The following is a 20,381-nucleotide window of genomic DNA, read 5'->3' as shown; positions in this document are numbered from 1 at the left end:
ATACGTAAGCCTAAACCAGCAGAGTTGGGAAACTAATAGACTGTTTTAAATGGGCAATGTTATACCACAAAATAAAAAAAATTATAGGAAAAGAAAAGGACCATTTGTATAAGTTCTATCAATTTTAATAGATTTGTCATCTCCACATATTTCTCAATCCTTTCACATTCCAGAAATGCATCTGATATTTCAAACCCATTTTTTACTCTTTGAATAAAATATTGTTTGGTACTCCACAGATACGCTGTCCTGGAGCTTGGAAGTTACAGGCCTAAAGTAACATATTATCGGGTCCAAATAGTCCGTGTTGGAATTTACCCGTCACATGAGTTGTAACACAAAGCATGGGCATTTCCCTTCTGGAGAAAGGGATATTAGAGGGCAAATCACTATACTCTTTCATACCTCTTAGTGACTGGCACAAAAGTAGAACCAGAAGAAGGCCACTGTCTTTCTTTTTAGGTTGGAGATGTTTTGTTGTGCAGGAAGACATAAGGGGTCACAAAGTATATATGCATAGAATTTTTAAAATAATTCTGTGGTCAAAATATTGAGAATGCCATTATAGAAAGGACAAAAGTCAAAGAGATTCCTGGCTTTCCCTGTCATATGCATTTGGAAAAGACCATTACTGGTATTAGTTTTGGTTTCCTTTCAGCATTTTTAGGTAATAATTCAAAATTAATTTGTTGATCTCTTCTAGCAGGCTATGGGCGTGGTTAGTCTCAATGATGCAATAAGTATTTAAAGACCTGAACCTCCCATTTGGTTCAGTCTGTTGTTATTATACAACATCATTCCAATTGATTGAAAAGTGTGCAGGAGATCCTAATTATATTTGTGTTTCTTACTGTGACTGCATACTTACTGTGCTAGTACGAAAGGAGAAACAAAACTGACAGATCAGACTGAAAATTGTAGAAAACTTGGAGAAGGTTACTTAGAGATTTTTTTGATAGCGTCAGTGAATTTTTACATAAAGGAAAATGAACACAAGCTGGGTTCAATTGTTTAATCGTAAGGTGTTGAATTTGGCACACACTGATTGCTGGAATATTGCACAGGATGATGACTTACTACCACAACAAACACCCGCAGGATGGAATTGGTACAGGACGTCTTCATTTGCAAGGTAGGAAGTATGTATAATTGAAATCAAGATCAGAGCCTGCACATATGTCCTGAGTGCAATAAAGGCAGGGAAACAGAGTAACATCTATAAGATAAAAGCAAAAAACTGCGGATGCTGGAAATCCAAAACAAAAATAACAATACCTGGAAAAACTCAGCAGGTTTGGCAGCATCTGCAGAGAGGAACACAGTTAACGTTTCGAGTCTGTATGACTCTTCAACAGAACTAAGTAAAAATATAAGAGAGGTGAAATATAAGCTGGTTTAAGGGGGCAGGGGCAGGGTGGGACAAGTAGAACTGGATAGAGGGTCAGTGATAGGTGGAGATAGCCAAAAGATGTCATAGACAAAAGGACAAAGAGGTGTTGAAGGTGGAGGGAACGATCCCTGTGGAATGCTGCCGGGGGGCTGAAGGGAAAATGTATTTGGTGGTGGCATCATGCTGGAGTTGGTGGAAATGGCGGAGGATGATCCTTTGAATGCGGAGGCTGGTGGGGTGATAAGTGAGGACAAGGGGGACCCTATTCCCTCCGGGACACCCTGGTCCACTCCTCCATCAAGCCCTACACCTCAAACCCCTCCCATGGCACCTTCCCATGCAACCACAGAAAGTGCAACACTTGCCTCTTTACTTCCCCTCCCCTCACCGTCCAAGGGCCCAAACACTCCTTTCAAGCGAAGCAACATTTCACTTGCACTTCCCTTAATTTAGTCTACTGCATTCGTTGCTCCCAATGAGGAGCAGGGGAAGGACTTGCGAAGCCTGTCAATGAAGCTGAAAGACACCATTATACATTATTCAGTGAAAGTGAATATATCTTCAGATTATAAAATGTCAAAACGTGTTCACCCTGTGCAATCAACTGTGATCGGAATTTCTTAACTTTTCTAAGCCTATAGTTCTTCCAGGAACTGCCCTGATAGCCGCAGCAGTGGTGGAGACAGCCTGTGCAATGGTTGGCCCTGTTGCCTCTGATGACTTTGGCATGTGGCCTCTGGAGAGCCAAGGCTTTGAGGGCTCCGCTTGCTTTGGTTGTCCTGTGGGCCAGCTGCACCGTCTGCGGTGACAGAGGGCGAGGTTGAGGGGGTCACAGGCAAAGGAGACTCGGAGGGAGAGGACAGCCTCTAAGAGTCCTGAGTGGATGACCCAGGGGCATCCCGCTCCTCCTCCCTTCAGGTGCCTGAGGACTCTGGCGTGACTCCTTGAGGGGAAGGAGCACCTGGAGGGATGTCGAGGTGCCCTGCTTCCCTTTTGCGTTGCCACTGCAGGAAGTCATCCATGGCTCCTGTGATGGAGTGAAGGTCTGTGTGCGTTTCCATGTTTTGCTGGACCAGGGTCTCCATAGTGTCTGCCATCCTTTCTATGGAGACCTCCATGCATGCACATGTGGGCACCACTTCATCAGAGAGCAAGCAAGCGCAGCCCTCTGACTCGTGTGCCACTCTGTTGAGGGCTCCCAACAGCACTGCATCATATTCCCCCATCTTCTGCGGACTCTCCACGATGAGTTGGAAGGCCGGATCCAGAGGCTTATCATCTAACTCGGACCTCACAGATGTTTCTTCCCCTGCAGTCCTCCAAGTACTGGGGAGCTTGGCTGAACCTGCCTCCTCCCTCTGCGCACACATGACCACCAGGTTGTGAACCTGAGCCTGCTCTAGATCTAGGTCCCACCGAGGTGTGTGTCTCTGTGCTGGTGGAGGGTGTAGGTAAGCGCTGTGATGGGTCTTCTAGGCTGCTTATTCCCTTAATTTGAAGAGCTGTCCTCTAGGCTGGAGGTGAAGATGTGGATGGAGCTGAGGAACTGGCTGGCTGAGGGTGTCAGTTGCTTGTCAGGTATCCCTGTGAACCAAAGTAGAGATGATTAATGGATGGCAGCACACCCAAAAGCAGGAGAGACAGCACGCACATGTAGTGCAGGATCCCCATGTGGGTGATCCCTGCCAACATCACCATCGCCGCAGGCACGGTCCACGTCCTCACCAGTCAGTTCAATGGTTTGGACCTCAAAGTGATTGAGGAGCCGAATGTGGGCCACTCCACCCCTGGACTGAGACCTCTCCCTCCATCTGTAAGCCAGCTTCTTCTGCATGAAAACAGATGGAGAGTGTGAGAGCAGGACACATGGCATTGCGCGGAATGTTTGTGTGGTGAGCGGAGCCATGGATGGGATGAGGATGCGAGCTTAAGAGGGTGTGAGCCTGATGGAGATGTGAGGGTATGTGTGAGAGTTGGTAGTGTTGTCCCTTGAGGTGTGAGATCCCTTTGGATGCATGATGCATTTGTGAGAAGTGAATTGAGAGTGATGAGAAGAGTAACTTACCCTGACGGAATGGATGAGACCATTCATCCTCTTTTGGCAGCTGATGGCTGTCCCCTTTTGCAGGTTGTTGGCACTGACCACCGCTGCCACCACCTCCCATGTTGGATTGGCAACCTTGTTTGCCGGCCTTCACCCAGAGTCGAGGACTTCATGTTGGGCCTCCACTGTTTCCAAAAGGCATTGCAGGGATTTATAACTGAATTAGGGGGCTGCAGACCTCTTACCTTTCGGGGCTATGTCTTCTGTGCAGCAGTCCAGGTCTGGAAGCACTGAGAAGTGTCTACTCTGTTGCACTTTAAATATGGCATATGGTGTGAGGAAGCAGCAAGGTGATGGCATGGCGAGCGAATCGGAGGCTGTCCACCAGCAAAACAGCATGTTTCACAGGAATGTATTATTGATAAGGCAGGATTGGGACAATGCAGCATCAAAAGCCACCATTGCAGCCAGCAGGCAAAACTTTCTTTTTCTCATCTGCTACCACACCTAGTGCAAATCTGGGATGATTCCACCCCTAGCATCGTGTAATGAGAAAGGCCTAATTAATAATCTCATTGTAAAGGAGTCTTCAGGGAAGAGTGACCATAACATGATAGGATTTCACGTAAAGTTTGAAAGTGATTTAACTCAATCTGAAACTAGGACCTTAAATCCAAACAAAGGAGGGGTCTGTGGAAGATTGGGAAACTATGTTAAAAGCTTTGGTAGAAGACAGGCAATGGCTAACATTTAAAGAATCATTACCTGGCTTTCAACAAATATACATTCCTTTGAGGCACAAAACCCAACAGGAAAAGTGATCCAACTGTGACTAACAAGAGAAGTTAAAGATTATATTAGACGAAAGGGAGAAGCTTATTATGTTGCCTTAAAAAGTAGTAAGCCTGAGTATTGTGAGAATATAAGAATTCAGGAGGTTGATTCTGAGGAGGAAATTCAGGAAATACAAAATGAGTTGGATAAATGATGTAATTGGGTAGAACAGTTACAAATTAAATTTAAAAGGGACAGGTGCAAATTGTTGCATATAGGAAGAAAAATGAGTAGCACACATACTCTATGAATGACGTTGAAATAGTTGAGATGAAATTGAAAGTGATCTATTATCCTTGAGGAAGCAATCAACAAAGCAAATAGAATGCTAATGCAAAAATAGTGAGAGGAAGTTATAACAGCATCAGCAACAACTATTGTAAAAGAAGTTATGATCAAATAATGCTTTGGTCAGATCACTGCCTTAAGTATTATGATCAATCTAGCCATTGATGTACAGGAGAGACACACAAAAAGCTGGAGGCAGTTCAGGCAAGAGTGATAAGGATGCATCTGAATGGGTTAGAAGTATAAGAAAGGATTTTGGGATAGAAATTCATTTGTGTCTTGTTGAATTTTTGAGCACAAAATCAGCATTCCACTTGCCAAGTTTGTAGTGGGAGGTCCTGTGCCAGAAGTGCACACAAGAAATGCCCCTGCCATATTGCTTAAAGTTATCAATGGCAGGTGCTTGTAGCAATTCTATGTTTAACTGCACAAAGAAAATTCTTTTAAGACATCCCTGATAGCTGCCCGAAACGAACGCTCGTCTCATTAAACTATGCAAATAGGGGTGCTCTGCTAGAATTAGGACAGTGCTAAATTTACCACGTTGGAGAATTAATGAAACAAATGTGTGTGGGACTTCAAGAACCTCTGCACAACTTTGTAGTCTGCTGACTGCAGATTACAGGAATGTTGCAGGAACACACAACAGTAGTAACATGCAAGAGTAAGCACAGGTGAGAGAGCAATTGAACATCTGTGCCACCAAATCATTGCCCTCCAATGACATATGCTGAAATGGAGCAGGCTTAGGCAGTAGTCTCTATAGCCTTGGATATTCTGTGAACAGTTGCAGAAGCCCACACAAAGAAGTACAGAGCCACAGCCACAAACCTTGAGATTGAGCAGCCACCCACCTCACTTCTTTCGCTCACTGGGCTTGGAAGGAGCACTATATTGGGTAATATTTGTCAGAAGCTGTACACAATCATCAAGAGGAAGCACCTGGATGGAAATAATTAGAGCATCACAAGCACTGTTCAGTGAATAAATTATTTGAAGTCAATTTGCATTTTGTGCAGAGTTCATTTGTGATGTAAGAACTCATGCTTACAAAGCATGTTATCACATACTTGGGGTATCTCAAAGCATTAACAACCAATGCAATGTTGGGAGTAGTTGGGGTCAGAACATAGAACTGTTCAGAAGCAGCTAAACCTAGGGCAGAGCTTTTCATCCCATGGGTGGGCACATGCCTGACCCAAACAGGAGTAAAATAGTGCACGATGACGTCGGCTGAGTGTCCATAAGACCATAAGATGTAGGAGCAGAAGTAGGCCATTCGGCCCTTTGAGTTTCTCCGCCATTCAATTAGATCACTGCTGATCTGATAATCCTGAACTCCACTTTCCTGCCTTTTCTCCATAACCCATGATTCCCTTACTGATTAAAAATCTGTCGATCTCAGCCTTGAATATACTTAATGACCCAGCCTCTACAGCCCTCTGCGGTTAAGTATTGCACAGATTGGCTACCCTCTGAGAGAAGAAATTCCTCCTCATCTCTGTTTTAAATGGGCACCTCCTTACCCTGAGATTAGGAGAAATAAGCTCTCAGCATCTATCCTGTCAAGCCCCCTAAGAATCTTATATGTTTCAATAAAGTCGCCTCTCATTCTTCTAAACTCTAAAGAGTACAGGCCCAACCAACTCAACCTCCCCTCATAAGAAAATCCCTCCTTCCCCGGGATGTCCCGAGGACATCGTGCACTCGCGCGATATTTCATTTGGCGGGCGCACACGGGTGCCGGAGCGGCACCCACCATTAGTTAACAGGCCACTTAAGGCCATTAACAATCCAATTGTCTGTGATTTTTCGTTGTCCATGCAATTTTCTGCTCATTGCACGGGCAAAGCGGGCAGGCGGCCAGCCAACATTTTCTCAAACCTCATCCAAGGGCGGGATAAAAAGGGTCAGCAGCATTTTTTTAAATTCATTCATGGGATGTGGGTATCACTGGCCAGGCCAGCATTTATTACTCATCCCTAAGGGCATTTAAGAGTCAACCACATTGCTATGGGTCTGGAGTCATATGTGGGCCAGACCAGGTAAGGAGGGCAGATTTCCTCCTCTAAAGGACATTAGTGAACCAGATGGGTTTTATCAACAATCAACAATGGTTTCATTAGACCAGATTTCTCAAATTCCAGATTTTTATTGAATTCACATTCCAACATCTCCCGTGGCGAGATTCGAACCCGGGACCTAAAATATCACCCTGGGTTGCTAGATTATTAATCTAGCAACAATACCACCACGCCATCACCTCCCCTTAATGCTAGTATGAATAGTGAGCAGTTTTGAAGATAGTTTGCAGCCGGTTGCTTACTGGTACTTGGCAGCTTCATATCTGTTTAGGGCTTCATTCTTGGCATTTCCAGGCCTCATTTCAGGACTCATTGCTGTCTGCCAGACTTCCGGAGGATTCGGGTCATGTTGACCCTTCCAGGTATCAGCCTTCCCTTACCCTGTTAACGGGGATTGTGGTCCCGCTGGAGGCACCGCCTCCGAGGAGGAAGAGAGGGGCAGAAGGGGGAGGAGGCCACATGTCCCTATGCAGCTTCCAGGGAGGGACCTGTGGGAGAAGAGGAGCTGGCACAAGGGGCGCAGGGCCAGCAGGAAGTCCAATGGGCTGCAGAAGACACCACTATCCTGCTGCCAGGGTTTACAGGCAGTGATGCAGCCACCTCAATATGCCTGAGGTGCAATGCCGAAGGAGGTTCCATTTGCCAGATGCTTGGACCTGAGATCAGCTCCGACTGTGTGGGTTGACACCCCATGCCAGTGGCTCGGAAGGTCATGGTGGCCCTCAACTTCTATGCCTCTGGCTCTTTCCAGGGCTCAGTGGGGGATCTGTGTTGAGTGTCCCAATCAGCTGTCCATAGTTGTGTCAAGCTGGTGACAGAAACTCTGTTCGGGCAGGTACTGAGATTTATTCTTTTCTGTATGGACGAAGCTAGCCAGGCTGAGTAAGCTTTGCAGCCTTTGCCGGGTTCCCCCAAGTCCAGGTTGCCATCGACTGCACACGTGTCCATCAAGGCACCAGCGGGTCAGCCGGCTGCCTTCGCCAACAGGAAGGGCTTCCACTCCATGAACGTGCAGATAGTGTGTGACCATAGGACGCAGATTCTGCAAATCTGTGCAAGGTACTCTGGCAGCTCCCATGACATGTGCATCCTGAGACATTCCTAGGTGCTGAGGCTCTTCAGTGCTCCAGCCTGACAAGATGGATGGCTGCTGGGTGATAAGGGATATCTGTTGAAGAGGTGGCTCATGATGCCTCTCTGCCACCCAAGAACAGAGGCAGAGAAGCGTTCCAATATGGGTCACGTCTCCACAAGGGCAATGCTAGACAGGACCATACGTCTTCTCAAGGTGCACTTCCAATGCCTGGACTGTTCAGTGGGAGCATTACAGCGCCTCCCAGAGTGGGTGGCACTGATCGTGGTTGCATGCTGTGCGCTCCACAATCTAGCGCTGGCAAGGGGAGACCCACTGGAGGAAGAGGATCTTGAGGCAGCTGACCCTGGTCACAGATGATGAATCCAGTAGTGAGTCCGAAGAGGAGCACAGTGAGGAAGGAGAATGCTGAGGGCTTGGAACCAGTCCTCTAACCTCCAGGGAGGCAGGGACACCCGGGACGCCTTGATCCAACGCTCCTTCAGTTAGGCTGCCAAAGATCAGCTTCAGTTGCATGCCAGGGCTGCCTCCTCCATCCTGGATGCCTGAAAGGACCCTTTCATTTGAACACAGAGAACACTCTGTACCTATGCAATAAAGTTCAGAGCCATGTATGTCAAGTATTACATACTGGTGTACCCTGCACCAATAAAATAAAAAGGTGAAGCATACTCAGGCCATGACGGCAAAAACAAAATTTATATAATTTTGACAATTACAGACTATTTACAATTTCTCTAGTCTTAATTCCCAGACTAGTATACATTAATTTAACATGAAAGAACATAAGATCACCCGTGACCAGTCCCTCTTGTGCTCATGGTGTCTTTAACTTACGCTTGTGAGTGCTATGTCAAGGTGCTGCCCCATCACTGGCACCGGCATTGGAGACAGCCTGCTCACTCTACTGTCTTGTTGGCCTTGATGATCTTGGCATTCGACCTATGGCCAATGGAGCCTGTGCTGGCCCTGACTGGGAGGGAGCGGCCAGTGCCACAGCTGGCATCTCCCCAATTGCCGCAGCCTATCAGATGCCTCATCAGATGTCACTGGTGGAGGGGCGGAAGATCTGCTGCCGTCATCCAGAGTACCCTGAGAGGAGCCCACCGAGACGACAGGCAGCTCGTGCGCCAATGTGAGGTCACTGTGGACTTCCCTGCACACCATTGATGGACAGCCACAAAGCTGGGATACTGGGTGCCTCATCCATCTTCCACACTGACACTGACCATCTGAGGTCAGTGCCTGTGTGAGGGCTTGCAGGTCCGAGTGCAACCCCAGGAGCCCCACGTTTTGTCCCTGGAGACTCTCCATGAGAATTGCCACTATCTCAATGGAAGAGGCAGTGCGCATGCCCACGAAGGTCAATGCACTGCTCACGCTCCGCAAGGACTCTTCCGTCACAGAGACCATGGCATGCAGACCCTCATAGATCTCCGCCAGAACCTGCCGCACATCTCGCTGGACATCCAGAATCTGCCGCTAAATGGATGATTCCAGAGGTTCATCATCAGCCTTCAAATGATCATTGTCTGGTCCCCAGCAGTCTTCCAACTGCCAGCGCCCTGGGCACTCTGCCTCCGCCTGCTCCTCAAGCGAGTGGGAAGTGCCCTCACCAATGTGCACCGAGATATTAGCTGCCCAAGGTGCTGATACCTGGGCTGGTGCCTGCTTTAGAGAGCGGGTGTGACACAGGTGACAAGTGGTCCTCTGGTGTCAGGGGTGGACCTTCAGGGTCTGCAGATGGGATGCCTGCTGGCAAATCTAAAAGGGTGAACAAGGACATGTCATTAGTTAAAGTCATCACGTGTCATTAGTTAAAGTCATCACACTGTCACTGTGCATGCCAGGCACCCTAGTGAGACAATGGAGATCAGCATCATGGTGCCATCGTCTTCCAGTGATCAATGGGGACGTCAGGTTCGAGGCTCACATCAACGAGGAGACTGCACTGGACTGGTTGCACAATCCGAAAGTCTCACCTCTGGGCACTGCTCTCCTACCTTTGTCTGACACCCCTGCCTCACCACACCTGGTTGCATGAGGAGTGTACTGGCTCTCCAGCTTCAGGGCATCTTGCTTGAACCGGGAGAGCATCAGCAGGTTTGGTGGGCCTCCGTCTTTATGTGCCCTTTCGACTTGGTTATGGCTTATCTTCTCCTGAAAGGACAGAGGAGCATTGATTAGTCCACTCTCTACCTGCAGCGCCATTGCAACTGGCCAACCCCAGCTGAGGAACACCTCGCAGGGCACATCCAAGTCATGGCCCTCGAGCCGCAAGGCACTCAGTCCAAGCTGCCAGGGCTCACCCCTTTGGACAGCTCTGGCGTGATTGACAGTTGGCACTCAGACTCTAGCATCCCTGAGGTCCACAAGGGTATGGCCACACCTTAACACCCCTGCACACTGATCTATACCAACACAATACTCACCCTTCCTGAGCACAGCAGGTCATTGAAGCGCTTCCGGCACTGCACCCATGTGCGCCGCGCCAATTCATGGCTACTCACCCGGCCACCTTCTCCCATGCCCTCTTTGTGAGGAGCAGTGGCCTCCTTCTCCCATCTCTGGGGACAAGGGTGTCCCTCCTGGCGGACTACCTTCTCCAGCAAGACCGTGAGGAACTCATCCGAAAAGACGGGGGAGCCAAGTGCCCACCCAGCCTGCTCTCCCGTCTGGCATTTGCTGCTGCATTCAAATGCATCTTCTGAATGGCAGCCAGACTTCCTTCCTTGGCAGCCTTTCTAGGGCTGTTTTGGGCCTTCTTTATATCGGCCGCTGGGTTGCCATTGGAACCGGTGGCAAATAGGCCCCGCTCCTGCTCGGCCCTTCCGGTCAGTGATGAGCCATGTTTCATGCTGGGTGGCCCTTAGTTGGGCCACCAGTGTGAAATCGCGGCCAGGGCCTGATTGCAGGATGCAGTCGGTTTCGCGGCTGCTCCCGGGCTCACCCACCGCGCCCGCCTGATGAGGGCAAGATTCAGCCCATAGAGTCAGTGGGATTCATATTCCAGAATAATGCAATCAAACAGACTGATGATTTTCTCCATCTAATCCACCTTACTATTTTACAGTGGAAAATGTGCAGAGGAGGCAGAATTGGTCTCAACTGCTTGTTATGTCTGATGAAACAGCTGTTGGTTGTCACTTCAGAGAATGGCTACTTGGATGAGATATTAGAGGGTGACGGGCATGGTGGAACTAAACCTTAGCATAATTGAGCACCTACTATGAGTTTGTAAGTCATATCAATGTTTAATTTTGCTAATATGAAGTGAACAAAGGAATATATATTTTACAGTACAGCATCAGTTCTATCACTGGCGTTATATATCTCAGCCTTGGTTGAGACCCAAGATCAATCTGATTTTTTGAAAAGAATGAGAACCTTGAGTAAATTACTGTTTTTGAAGCAATTGGGATAGGAGGAACTGATGTTTTATTTCTTTATTCTCAGATTCCATTGTTCAACTTGCTCCAATGGATGGGCTTCTGCAAGGGCTCTAATTCTTTTCAATATGAGACTGCGGAATGGGACAGGAGATGTGAAGGTTCGATTCTTCAAACAGCAGTGCCGAAGAAACCATGATGAAGAAGCTAATTTTGTGGAACCTGTCTTCAGTGAAGAAAATATCAAACAAGTTCTTGATCGGTTAATGACAAAGATCCGGCAACGATGTTATCAGGAAGACATTGGAGAACGCAAAGCCTTTCTCGAAAGGGATTGCAACCTGGATGGTCCCCATGAGACACGTCATTGTGAAGCTTGCAGGGTGGGAATCTGCAGCCAAGCTGTGTGACCAGGAGCCTGAACTTATCGCTTTTGGAAACCTGATGGATCCTATAATGCAAAATATATTGTTAGAATCATAAAATACATGTTTTAAAGTTGAATAATGCTTAAAAGTTTGGCTTTTGATCATTATTTCCATGCCTGTGCTTTCAATTTGCTCTTGTGATTATATTTTATTGCAATTCATGTTGATTTATATGAGTTGTTAGAATCTATAAGATATTGCTTGAAAGGCGGTGGTAGCAGCTTCATACTTTCAAAAGGCAATTGAATGAATACTTGAATGGGAAAATTTGTAGGGCTGAGGTCAAAGAGTAGGGTGGTGGGATTTAATGGATAGCTCTTTCAAAGAATTGTCACAGACATTATGAGCCATGTGGCTCCTTCTGTGCGGCATGATTCTATGATTCATATAATTAAAATGACAATGAAAATTGCGGTATTACCAACATTTCATTGTACATTATCTATATAATGTGAAACAGCTATTTGAAGACATTTTTATTTATATGAATAGCCATTTCATTCAAATTAAAATAATGCTGGCGGATGAAGAAAGATCCAAATGACAGGCTTGGCTTTCATATCACTTAAAAATATGAACTGTTCAGATTATATCTCTTGCTTGTGGACAGAAATTAGGTTGGTTATTCCTCCAAGAGAAGCATTTAACCTCTCAAGTTAGATTATATATTTTTATACTATAATATTTCACTGGACTTCACAATGCAATTGCAGCAACAAATAAATACAACAAATTGTCTTTGAATGAGTTAAATAGAAACCAGCTTTGTGTTGTTTTCCTTCTGGCACACTGTTAAAAGCAATAAACCAATACATGAAGGAGTCTCCTGATAGCCTGATCCTTAATCCCCAGGCAGTAGAGGCAACTTCAAGCCAGTATGAACTGTAGGGATTTTTTTGTGTTTATTATGCCAATCTAGACTAAGCAGTCTTGTTTACAATCATAGGCTCAGGGACTTTTTTTTTCTGTCCGGGATAGGTTAAAGCTCAGGTTGCTGAAGTCAAGGCTGGTCTCTAGCCAACAGCATCAACTCCTATGACTAAAGCTCTGTTCCAGCAGAAAGATATTTTTATGTCACAGCATTCGGTCAGTAAGCATCAGTGGCCTTGGTTCCCAAAGTGGTTTATTAAAATATCTTATCCTATATTGGATCTGAATTCCAATTCAGCCCAGTTGGGTATATTTTGTCTCTTTAATAGTATTATCACGAGCTTAACAAATTTAATTAAATGCATAACATGAAATGGTTTGCATCTTGGAATTAATTGAATAAGCTCAGACCATCAACAGTGAGAGTATTTGTTGGAGTGAGCACCTCACAGCCCTGGTGGAGACCAAGTCTTGTCTTCACACTGAGGACACCCTCCATTGCGTTGCGTAGGATAGATTCAAGCAGCTCAAATCTGGGCATCCATGAGGCGCTGTAGGTCATCATCAGTGGCAGGATTGTATTCTACCATATTCTGTAACCGCATGACCCAGCATATCCCTCATACTGCCATTACCATCAAACCAGGGGACCAACCCTGGTTCAATGTGGAGTGTAGAACAGCATGCTAGGTGCAGCATCAGGCATACCTAAAAATAAAGTGTGACCTGGTGAAGCTACAACACAGGACTACATGCATGCTAAACAACAAAAGCAGTATGTTATTTACGAGCTAAATGATCCCCCAACCAATGAATCAGATCAAAGTTCTGCAGTCCTGCCATATCCAACCATTAATGGTGGTGGACAATTAACTAACAGGAGGAGGAGGCTCCATGACCATCTCATCTTCAGTGATGGCGGAGCCCAACAAGTAAGTGCAAAAGACAAGGCTGACGTTTTTGCAGATACCTTCAGCCAAATGTGGGTGAACAATCTCAGCCTCCTCCTGAGTTCCCAGAAGCCAATTCCTTACAATCCATGTGATATCAAGAAATAGCTGAATGCACTGGATACGGCAAAGTCTACGGGCTTTGACCGCATTCTGGTTGTAACACTGAAAACTGATTGGTTGGTACAGTACAGCTACAGCACTGGCATCTAGCTAACATTGTGGAAAATTGCCCAGGCATGTCCTGACCACAAAAGACAGGACAAATCCAATCATCCAATTACCATCCCATCAGCTTATTCTCAATCATCAGCAAAGTGATGGAAATTGTCAACAACACTGCTATCAAGTAGTTTTTGCTCACCAATAACCTGCTTACCTATACTCAGTTTGGGTTCTGTCAAGACAACTCGGCTCCAGACCTCATTGTGGACCAATATGGACCATAGGAGCTGAATTCAAGAGGTGAGGTGAAAATGATGGCCCTTGGTATCAAAACGCTGTTTGACTGATTTTGGCATCATGCGTCCTAGTAAAATTGAAGTCAATGGGATTTGGGGGAAAACCGTCCATTGGCTGAAATCATAACTAGCACAAAGAAAACTGGTTGTGATTATTGAGATCAATCATCTCAGCCACAGGACATTGCCATAGGAGTTCCTCGGCCCAACTGCCTTCAGCTGCCTCATCAATGACTTGCCCTGCACCTTAAGATCAGAAGTGGGGATGTTTGCTGATGATTGCACAATGTTCAGTTCCATTCATAACTCCTCAGATAATGAAACAGTATCTGCCCACATGCAGCAAGTTCTGGACAACATTCAGGCTTGGGCTGATGATTGGTAAGTAACATTTGATCCACACAAGTTTCAGGCAATGACTATCTCCAACAAGAGAGAGTGTAATCACTTCCCCTTGACATTCAATGGAATTACTATCACTGAATTCCCCACCATCAACATCCTTGGGATCACCATTGATAGAGAACTTAACTGGACCAGCAACATAAATATAGTGACTACAATAGCAGGTCAGAAGCTGGGAGTTCTGTAATGATTAACTCACCTTCTGACTGCCCAAAGCCCTTTCACCATCTACAAGGCACAAGTTAGGAGTGTGATGGCATATTTTCCACTTACCTGGAGTGCAGCTTCAATAACACTCAAGAAGCTCAATGCCACCCAGGACAAATCAGCCCACTCGATTGGCAACATATGTTAAACACTAATTCCCTCTGCCATTGGTGCACCATGGCGGCATTGTGTACCATCTACAAAATGCACTTCAGCAACTTGCCACAGCTTTTTTGCCAGCACTTCTGAAACCCACAAACTACTACCTTGAAAGACAAAGGCATCAGTCACATGGGGACACCACCACCTACAAGTTCTACTCTAAGCCACAAACCACCCTGACTTGAATTGTATCACTGTTCCTCAAGTGTTGCTGGGTCAAAGCCCTGGAACTTCCTACCTTCGGTGGGAGTACTTCCATTTTTCAGGGTGCACTGGTTCAAGAAGATGGTTCACCACCGCCTTCTCAAGAGCAATTAGGGCTGGATAATAAATGATGACATTACCGGCGACCCTCATATCCCATGAATGAATAATAAAAAAAAATTAGGCATGGGCATCATGATGCGCGATTAACCTACGCCCATCCAAAGTGATACTGACAGTCCTCCAGACAGTTACTGTGAAGGCAGTAGGAACAGGTAATCTTTGTAGTCAATGCCCGCTGCCTAACCCTGCAGACCTGGATGTAATGTAGGAAGAAGTTTAATTACTTCACATGATGAGTGATCAAGGTCAATGATGTATCTTCACATGCCAATTTCAACCAGTATCACCACACACTGCTCCATTTGGCACACTTCTTTACTCATCCACCAACATTCCTTATCAACCATGACTCATGCCTCACATTCATAGCCTCACCTCACCTCACACACTTAGCACTGCTGCAAGCCTCACAGTCACATCTCACAGCTTGAACACACTACCAGTTATTCATCTATGACAGGCACATCAGCTAACAGATTGTGCATTCACTGACACACTTCCCTCTCTCTTGCTGGACAAGATTGGAGGATCCATGGAGTACAAACCTGCTGTCCTCTCTCAGGATGACAATGTTTGCCCTCCCACCATTGCCACTCTGCCAGTGCCCTTGCTGTTTCTCATCAGCTAGCCAGCCCAAACTCAGCCACCCATGCTAAGTGCAGTCTGAAGCTGGGTCATCTAGGACAGTTATGAGCCATTTGAGGTTAAACTGGAAGTCCAGTTCTGCAGTCCCGTCTACTGAAAGTCAGCAGCCTTTCTACCAGCCATGTTGCATCCACTGGGGTAGCACTGTAAAGCAGCAAGAGGACAGGCACATAACACCCGCAAGACAGGTACTAAGGGAATGCACAAGGGTGACTAGTTGAGATTTGTATGGAATATTGGATGTTTTGCTAGATAGAATTAGTATGGAATTTTGTGGTGTATTTTATTTCAGGAATGTAACCAAGAGGACACTGTGATGGTAAGTAACTCAGGGATAATAAAGTGCGGGGCTGTTGGGCATTGTGGATCTGGGGTTGTATTCAAGGAGACTGGAGGTGAATTGGGTGCTCACAGACATACAAACATATGAATTAGGAGCAGGGGTAGGCCACTCAGCCCCTTGAGTCTGCTCTGCCATTCAATAAGATCATGGCTGATCTTATTTTAACCTCAACTTCACATTCTTACCTGCCTCAATAACACTTCACTTCCTTTCTTATCAAGAATCTATCTACTTCTGCCTTAAAGATATTCAAGGACTCTGCCTCAACCACCTTTTGAGGAAGAGAATTCCTAAATGTAACAGCCCTCAGAGAGAAAGATTTTTTCCTCATCTCTGCCCTGAGTGGGGAACCCCTTATTTTAAAACAGTAGCCGGGCTTTTCCGGCCCCATTGTGGCAGGACTGTCGTGACGGGAGATGCAGCCAAAAGTCCATTGCCTTTCGGTGGGCTAAGACGATCCCGGCGATGGGTGGGCCTGGAAAATCCTGCCCCTTGACCCCGAGTTCTAGATTTCCCACAAAATGAAACATCCTTTCAAAGTCCAACCCGTCAGATCTCTTCAGGATCTTATTTTTGTAAGTTCTTTTGAATTTGAATTCTAATTTTGTTCATTTGAGACTTTAACCATTCAGGCAACAGGAGAGAGTTTAGTGAAGTAACTCAGGAAACTTTAATAAGTTAATACTTATCACAGCAGGGCAGTGATTTTACAGGGCACTACAGTTCTTGCTTCCCGGTTCAGCTTTGGGTGCAGGTCGACACTCAGTCTTCTCTCTCTCTCTGGTTTCTGATCTTCTGCTTTCAGCTGACAAGCAGTCCTCAGTTTCAAATTCAACGCGCGTCGGTCAGTGAAAGCTGTTGATTACTTACTCTTTCTAAGCCACTACCCACAGCGTGATTGATGATGTTATTGTATTCTGATGGCCTAAACACAAGGCGAAGCTGTTTTTAAATTGGCTTAAGGGGTGCATGATCAGTCTGTGATGGTCATCAATTGATCACTTCTCACTAGAGTTTATATCTGTTTTTTTTAATTACTTCTTGCTAAGACAAAAGGGTGTTTAATGATATCTTCCTTTGACCATTTGTTTAGGATAGGGGAGGCATGCTATCATGTCCTCATGAATGATACCCTGAGCTCATCGTCTCAGAACCCTTATCAATAACTGTCTTTAGAGGCCATCTGCTGGGTGATTTTTTTCTCTCTGTGTTTGTTGGTAATTGGAATGAATTACTTTACTTTTAAAACAAAAGGATGATTTGGAAACGTTGCTTATAACCTTAAAACTATGTAGGCCTAATTCAAAAGATTACAGAATAGGTAATACTTAAAAGTTATACAGAGTGTATATAAAATATAAGTGCATAGCAGTAATCACTGTTAAAAATTTAAGGTAGTAAAGTCTCCTTATACATTCAATTAATACATAGTCTTGTGTGATAAAAGTCTATAAACATTATAGAGTTACAAAACTAGTCACACATTGTTACAAAAGTTAGTTCTTAATGTAAAGAATACAATGTGTCAAATATAATTGCTTTCTTCTAAAATACTGCAAAGTAAAACTAGCTTAATGTCAGACACAACTGTTGTTATTTTTCCCTCCTACATTCCCTTTCCTGATAGAACCATCTCAGAACCGGGTATTATGATGTGGGGGAATATAAACTTGTCCATTCAACCTTGAAGGCAGCAACTCAATGTGGCTCTGTAATATGTAATAAGTGCAACAAGAGCCTCTTCATTAGTTGTTCTGTAATTAACTCACTAGTCTGTTACCTCATTGTGTCTAAAATTCCATTGTGCCTTTCTCTGTCAAATGAAGCCAAGCAGAGTCACATGATATTAACTGCCGATGTCCTCCAAAGGTTACAGTTTAAAAGGATAGTATACTATAAGGTTAACTGATCAATATACTTTAATTGTGTGATCTAAACTAAAACTAAACATTAAACATCATTTTCCTTACATATGTTTCAATCAAGTTGCCTGTTATTCTTCTAAGCTCCAGCAGATACAAGCCTAGCCTGTCCAGCCTTTCTCATAAGACAACCCACCCATTTCAGGTATTAATCTCGTAAACCCTCTCTGAACTGTTTCCAATGCATTTACATCTTTCCTTAAATAAGGAGACCAATACTGTACATAGTACAAAACAAAAACAGAATTACCTGGAAAAACTCAGCAGGTCTGGCAGCATCGGCGGAGAAGAAAAGAGTTGACATTTCGAGTCCTCATGACCCTTCGACAGAACTTGAGTTCGAGTCCAAGAAAGAGTTGAAATGGTACATAGTACTCCAGATGAGGTCATACCAATGTCCTGTATAGCTGAACATAACCTTCCCACTCTTATATTCAATTCCCCTCAAAATAAACAATAACATTTGTCAAGAAAACAAGAAATTGTAATATATTTCACCTGTCATTTTTCTTATGTGCTGGAAGGCAGGAAGTTGGGGTAATCAGAGTAAGAGCCAGAGTGACTGGATGAGTCTAAAACCAACAGTAAGAAGTAGTTTTGATATGTTAAGAAGTAGTTTTGATATGTTAATGAACCAAGAGGAACTTCAAACAGAGTTTTACACTAAGCAATAACAGGCACGTTTTTGAATTGAGCTGTTTTAGTTCAAAGCGGGATATATGCAAGTTGTAAAAGGTGTAAGTAAGGTAAAAATAGGGTATGCTTGTTTTTGCAAATCTAGGAGCTAGGGTAATGAAACAAGTTTAATCAATTCTGGGGGGAAAGCATTTCTGAAGAGACTGGTTGAGACAATTGAGAGATCAAATGGAGGGAATGCATTTAAGGAAATACTGGTGCCTAGGTGGGGTAGCTGGTAACATCTCCCTGATGACAGTGTGAACAAGGCCAGACTTGGGGAACCAGGCGCTGTCAGCCTCAGAGGACAACCCAAGGGAAAAGACACTGTGTGGTAAAAATTATTGGAATTCTATAGATTTTGAAATCTATAAGGATAGTTGCTGAACAAGAAAAGCAGACAATTAGCTCTGGGGGTGGTTAAGTTAAGATCTTGTGGAACTGTTTCAAAGTACGATTTACTCTGAGGAGCCATTCTTATGTTTAAGTGTAATTGTGTTTCATTTTCCTTTATTCTTTTAATAAATGTTTATTTTACTATAAAATCCTCACAAGTAGTTAGGGACATTATTTCCTGGTTTCAGAACCTCTCCTCATAAGATACAAATTGCAAAAACCGTTTTGGCAGCTGTTTCAAGTTTCCCTCTGGGATTTGGGCAGCTTGACATTTACCATCAGCAGTGACATAATACATTCTATTAGCTTTCCTAATTACCTGCATACTAGCCTTTTGCGATTCATACACTAGGAACCCTAGATCTCTCTATACCTCAGAGCTGTGCAATCTTCCATGATTTAGATAATATGCTTCTTTTTTATTTTTCCTGCCAAAATGGACAATTTCACATTTTCCCACATTATACTCCATTTGCTTGATCTTTGCCCACTCACCTAACCTATCCATATCCTTTTGCAGCCTCCTATGTCCTCTTCACAACTTACTTTCCTACCTATTTTTGTGTCATCAGCAAATTTAGCAACCATACCTTCAATCCTTACATTCAAGTCATATATATAAATTGTAAAGAGTTGAGGCCCCAGCACTGATCCCTGTGGCACACCACTCATCACATCCTGCCAGCCAGAAAATTATCCATTTATGCCAACTCGCTGCTTCATGTTAGCTAACCAATCTTCTATCCATGCCAAAATGTTACCCCCTACACCATAAGCTTTTATTTTCTGGAATAACCTTTGACGAGGCATCTTAGCAAATGCCTTCTGAAAATCTAAGTACAGTACATCCACTGGTTCTCTTTTATCCACAGCACCTCCAACTTCTTCAAAGAACTCCAATAAATTGGTTAAATATGATTTCCCTTTCACAAAACAATGGTGACCCTGCCTGATTACCTCGAATTTATCTAAGTCCTCTCTTCTAATTTATTTAATAACGCTTTCAATAATAGCTTCTAACATTTTCCCTACGATAGATGTTAAGTTAACTGACCTATAGTTTCCTGCCTTCTGTCTCCCTCCCTTTCTGAATAAAGGGGTTGCATTCGCTACTTTCCAATCTAGTGGAACCATTCCTGAATCTAGTGAATTTTGGAAAATTAAAACCTATGCATAAACTATCTCACTAGCCACTTCTTTTAAGAGACTTGTCAACTTGTCAATTTGTCAACCCACAGTTCCAGCAATTTATTAAGTACCACTTCCCTGGTGATTGTAATTTTCTTGAGTTCCTGATTTATCCCCATTTCTGGAATGTTACTTGTATCCTCTACAGTGAAGACCAATGCAAGATACCTATTCAGTTCACCTGCCATCTCCTTATTTTCCATTATTAACCCCCAAGACTCACTTTCTATTGGACCAAAAGCTTGTCCAGAACATAATTGCGCCGGCTGCCTCTCTCTTC

The 20,381-nt window shown here is 44.5% G+C and overlaps 1 protein-coding gene across 1 annotated transcript; it reads left to right on the top strand.

Annotated features, from left to right (window-relative positions):
- The first annotated feature begins 772 nt into the window (after positions 1–772).
- On the top strand, positions 773–12,309 carry LOC121289847 (receptor-transporting protein 3-like). Its single transcript, XM_041209753.1, has 2 exons — positions 773–1,132; positions 11,190–12,309. Exons 1-2 carry the CDS (start codon positions 987–989, stop codon positions 11,530–11,532), a joined length of 489 nt encoding a protein of 162 aa, XP_041065687.1. The 5' UTR covers positions 773–986; the 3' UTR covers positions 11,533–12,309.
- The last annotated feature ends 8,072 nt before the right edge of the window (positions 12,310–20,381 follow it).

This window comes from Carcharodon carcharias, chromosome 2 (genome assembly GCF_017639515.1).
Source record: "Carcharodon carcharias isolate sCarCar2 chromosome 2, sCarCar2.pri, whole genome shotgun sequence".
In the NCBI taxonomy this organism is placed as follows: Eukaryota; Metazoa; Chordata; class Chondrichthyes; order Lamniformes; family Lamnidae; genus Carcharodon; species Carcharodon carcharias.
Note: the sequence above shows the minus strand (reverse complement) of the source record. Positions and strands in the feature narration are given on the sequence as shown.

Coding starts and splice junctions, on each gene's coding strand:
- LOC121289847 (XM_041209753.1), top strand. CDS start 987: ATGAACACAAGCTGGGTTCAATTGTTTAATCGTAAGGTGTTGAATTTG. Junction 1,133..11,189: donor AGGACGTCTTCATTTGCAAG/GTAGGAAGTATG, acceptor CTTTATTCTCAG/ATTCCATTGTTCAACTTGCT.